Raw genomic sequence first — 4735 nt, forward strand, 5'->3', positions numbered from 1 at the left:
TGGGTTTTCTGTAGAATTAATTTTTCAGTGGTATGTTACCATTTATCCTTAGAAGCATTTCAAAATAGTGAACAGGGAATCCCATTAGCAACAAAAACAGTCAGATGCATCAGTAAAGACTGCTGTTAATTTCCAGTTAAACTGATACTCGTACTAAAATGACTATTTAATTTAATCTAAACACACACACACACACACACGAGGTACACATACATTTCAGCAGCTTTGGTAGATCAAAATTAAGACAAAAAAGTTCAAATTAACTAACTAAATAAAATAAGACATGTTGAAATAATGAAATTCAAAATTAAGATTTAAATAAAAAGGCATTTTTGTCATATGAATTTCTCATAATTGAAATGTATTTGACTTTTAATAATTCAGATTTAATTATGAATTATGATTTCATAATTAAGTAATTATGCCATAATTATGACTTCTCCTCCACAATTTAGACAATTGTAATTTGTCATAACTGACAAATTATGACAGATTGTCAATTATGACATAAAAAGGCATAATTAAGTCAATTTCATCTTATTATAATTATGGCTTTTTGTCATAATTTTGACTTAAGATCTCATAATTGTTATTTTTGATCTAAGAAATTCTGACATAATCGTGACATGTCACAATGTCAAGTTTTAAATATCAAAACTACGACTGACATAATTTTGAATCTCATAATTATGCCATTTTATGTCATAGCTGTCAATTTCAACTTGTGTTATAATTATGACTTATCTAATTTTGACCTCTCATAATTTCCACTTATTGTCTTAAATTTGACTGACATAATTTCAACATTTTGCCACAATATAGTTTTGACTTATGTCACAATTTAGTTATATTAACTCTATTATTAGTAGTAGTAGTATTATTATATAGTTATATCAACTATATTAACTACGATTTGGTAGGCTACCATATGTCATAATTTCAATTTATCTCATAATTTACTTTTTTGTTTCCCCCTCATATGTGGCATAAATGGGCTTCCATATTTTACTGTATGCGTGTTTATGCATGTATGTTTTTAATTATTTAAATATACACAACAAAAAGTACCTGCCATTTTATTAGAGCCGGTTTAGAATATTTCAACATCCTTTTTGACAATACTATATTTTCTTACCCCACAATGCATAACTACTGCTTTTGCTGATTCAGTCCACTTTGTCAAATCATTTTATTCAACCTAACTATTTATACAATTGAATAAAAGTCATTAATCTGCTCAGCGAGAGGCTCGCTCAAGTCTTTCCCGTCAACATTTACGTAATAAAGCATTTCCACCTTAGCTAATATTAACTTTGACAAGAAGTCAAGGTAGAATCACAGAGCATAAAAATGTGTCACCAGCAATTGTTTTAATAAGTTTAAATCTTTGAAATGTACAGTTCATCAATGACATTTACAACAATTATTTCCGTTTATATTTGTACGGTTCCTACTGTAGATATACTGGATTGCCATGTGGTTCCTCGAGGGTACAAACATGATAAATAAGAATTTATTACCTGACATAAAATGGCCACATAACAGTGATTTTCACAGTATCGGACATGCAAGGAGGTGCATGTTCGGAGGATACTGGAGAGGATGGAAAGAAGGACATGCAAAAAAGACACTTTCTCAAAAGAAACATTCACAATGAGTGTTTGTCGTCTGAGACATTAGTATTATTATTCGGTTACCTTGCTCAGCGTAACTGTGATGGTTTCAGCTACACACATAACCTGTCCCAGCCCTTACATGTCTCAGTAATCTGCCATGATGCCTACTGTATGTGTGTGTGTGCTAATGGCGTACTGGCAGTCATGCTAGTCATTTCCTGACCAGGAATGTATCTTTTAAAGGCATAGTCCACCCAAAATGAAAAACATGTCATCATTCACTCATCCTAATGTTGTTCCAAACCTGTATGCATTGCTTTTTTTTCTCTGGAGCACAAAAGATATCTTGCTAAACAACATTCCCATTGACTTCCATAGTATGGCCCAAAAATACAATGGAAGTCAATGGGACACTTACTAGAATTCTTCAAAATACCTTCTCCAGAATGTTGGCATTTCTTTCTTCGCTTCTTGGGTCTTTGCATTTCTTTCTTTGGTTTGAGGTCTGTTTAACTTTCATTGCACGAATAAAAAGTACCATGGAAGTCGATGGGACCAAAAATGTTTACCAACTTTCATCAAAATATCTTGTATTTGTATGCATCTTGAATGTATCAATAGAATGTTGGAATTCCTTTCTTCTGCGGAACACAAAATACGGTATTTTCAGAATTTGGTAACCAAATAGTTTCATTCTTCAAACAAGAAGACTATTTCGAAGAATGTTGGTATCCAAACCGTTTCAGTCCCACTGACTTCCATAGTGTTGACAGAAATACAATGGAAGTCTTTGGGACACAAAACGGTTTGGCTACCAACATTCTTCAAAATGTCTTCTACAGAATGTTGGCATTTCTTTGTTCGCTTCTGGGGTCTTTGCATTTCTTTCTTTGGTTCTAGGTCCGTTTAACTTTCATAGCACGGATAAAATGTACCATGAAAGTCGATGGAACCCAAAACTGTCTGGTTACCAACATTCTTCAAAATACCTTCTATATTTTATTTTGTTTGTGGAACATATAAGAAGATATTTCGAAGAATTTGTTAACCAAACCATTTCGGTCCCACTGACCTCCGCAGTATAGACAAAAATACAATGGAAGTCAATGGGACCTGAAACAATTTGGACACTAAATTTCTTCAAGATATCGTCTACAGAACGTTGCCATTTCTTTCTTCTCAGGAACACGAAAGAAGATATTTTAAAGAATGTTGGTAACTAAATGGTTCCAAGTGCCATTGACTTCCACAGTATGGACAAAAATACTATGGAAGTCAACAAGACCCAAAACTGTTTGGCTACCTAAATTGTGTTCTTACAAAAGAATGAAAGCCATAGAGTTCTGGAACCACATGAATGTGAATAAATAATGACAGAATTGTAATTTTTTTGGTGAACTATCCTTTTTAAGTTATTGATACTACACTATAATGACGTCACTTCTTTTGATGAGGTCCTGAAATGATAAAAATCGTGTTTCCAAGAGCGCCACATACAACGACTGTAGTCCTCGGTATCAAGATATATTACTTCTTCACACATCCATATGACAATAATCATTGATTTTTGTAAATGCAACAGACTAATGATATGGAATTAGCTCTTTCCAGGAGATTTGGATCATGGGCGGCACAAGGACCAGGAGGCAAATATGAAAAGGTCCATGCTGGTCCAGAGGTGCCCTATACAGTACAAACACATTTGATCTCTACTCTTCTATGTAAATTAGTAAGCAGAAGGAGAGGGGGCGGGGCATATCATATGGGCGTGGCTTGAATAGCTGACCACAGATACATCAACAAACCGGATGATTTAAAAAAAAAAAAAACATGCACAAGTTGGTTGGTATGTGTGATTTTACAAGTCATGAAAGCACAACTGCGCTATTTCCACTGCCAACATGTACTATTTTTATCTCAACTTTTATAGATGAATTTCATGGGGTTTTTTTAATCACAGCTATGGTCTTTTAAAAATATTTTGCTGTTTGGGTATGAATCTATTGCAGAAGGCTGTCTACAAAGTATGGCCGCCTTTGGGTAACACGTCTCTGCATGCGCGGAGCAAACAGAGGGCTTTGAGAGTCTATTAGCGGGGAATGCGGAGGGGACAACAGCTTGGCACATGACAACGAGAGATATGTGTGTGTGAGGGGAAGCAGGCAGGGAGGAGATGCTGTGGAAGAGTCCTTTAGCTCTGTGCCGTTAACCTTTGCTCTGTGAGAGAGGCCTGGTGCGCCACCGTCTTGTTCTCATGTGAGCGCAGATTGGACACCACGTCGATGAAGGCCAAGCTCTGCACTTCTTTATGCAGCGGCTCTGAGGTGAGAGGAGAAAACGCACAAATTCAGTCATTCAAATGGAGAGTGTAGTTTGGCACATCAAACAGCATTCACAACTCATTGTAGTAATGTCAAACAGGATATTAAAGGGATACTCCACCCCAAAATGAAAATTTTGTCATTAACCACTTACCCCCATGTCATTCCAAACCTGTAAAAGCTTCGTTTGTCTTCGGAACACAATTTAAGATATTTTGGATGAAAACCGGGAGGCTTGTGACTGTCCCATTGACTGCCAAGTAACTTACACCGTCAAGGTCCAGAAAAGTATGAAAGACATCGTCATTATGAAGCGACGAGAATACTTTTTGTACGCGAAGAAAACAAAAATAACGACTTTATTCAACAATTCGTCTCCTCTGTGTCTCTCCGCATCTCTGTAGCGCCATTTTGGAGAATATCCGCTGAACGCAAGCAGCGTACGCTCTTCTGTGTCAGCCGCGCCACACGGATACATTTTCTACGTGTATTTACTCTTTGATTTGAACGAAAACAGCGCATCCGTGCAGCGCAGCTGACACTGAATAGCGTACATTTCTTGCGTTCAGCGGTTATTCTCCAAAATGGCGCTACAGTGATGCGAATTGTTGAATAAAGTCGTTATTTTTGTTTTCTTCGCGTACCAAAAGTATTCTCGTCGCTTCATAACGTTACGGTTGAACCACTGATGGCAGATGGACTATTCTGACGATGTCTTTTATACTTTTCTGGACCTTGGCAGTCAATGGGACAGTCACAAGCCTCCCGGTTTTCATCCAAAATATCTTAAATTGTGTT

The 4735-nt window shown here is 36.4% G+C and overlaps 1 protein-coding gene across 2 annotated transcripts in view; it reads right to left on the minus strand.

The window, feature by feature from the left end:
* Positions 1-2395: 2395 nt before the first annotated feature.
* LOC107561516 (rap1 GTPase-GDP dissociation stimulator 1-like) overlaps positions 2396-4735 on the minus strand; it is a 67066-nt gene continuing 64726 nt past the window's right edge. For both annotated transcript variants that reach the window (XM_016245971.1, XM_016245972.1), the window contains one exon: positions 2396-3935. In XM_016245971.1, coding sequence (XP_016101457.1) covers positions 3808-3935 — 128 coding nt within the window. In that variant the 3' untranslated portion in view covers positions 2396-3807. The remainder of the gene's footprint in view (positions 3936-4735) is intronic.

The sequence above is a fragment of the Sinocyclocheilus grahami genome, unplaced genomic scaffold (genome assembly GCF_001515645.1).
Source record: "Sinocyclocheilus grahami isolate Dianchi unplaced genomic scaffold, SAMN03320097.WGS_v1.1 scaffold776.1, whole genome shotgun sequence".
Lineage (NCBI taxonomy): Eukaryota > Metazoa > Chordata > Actinopteri > Cypriniformes > Cyprinidae > Sinocyclocheilus > Sinocyclocheilus grahami.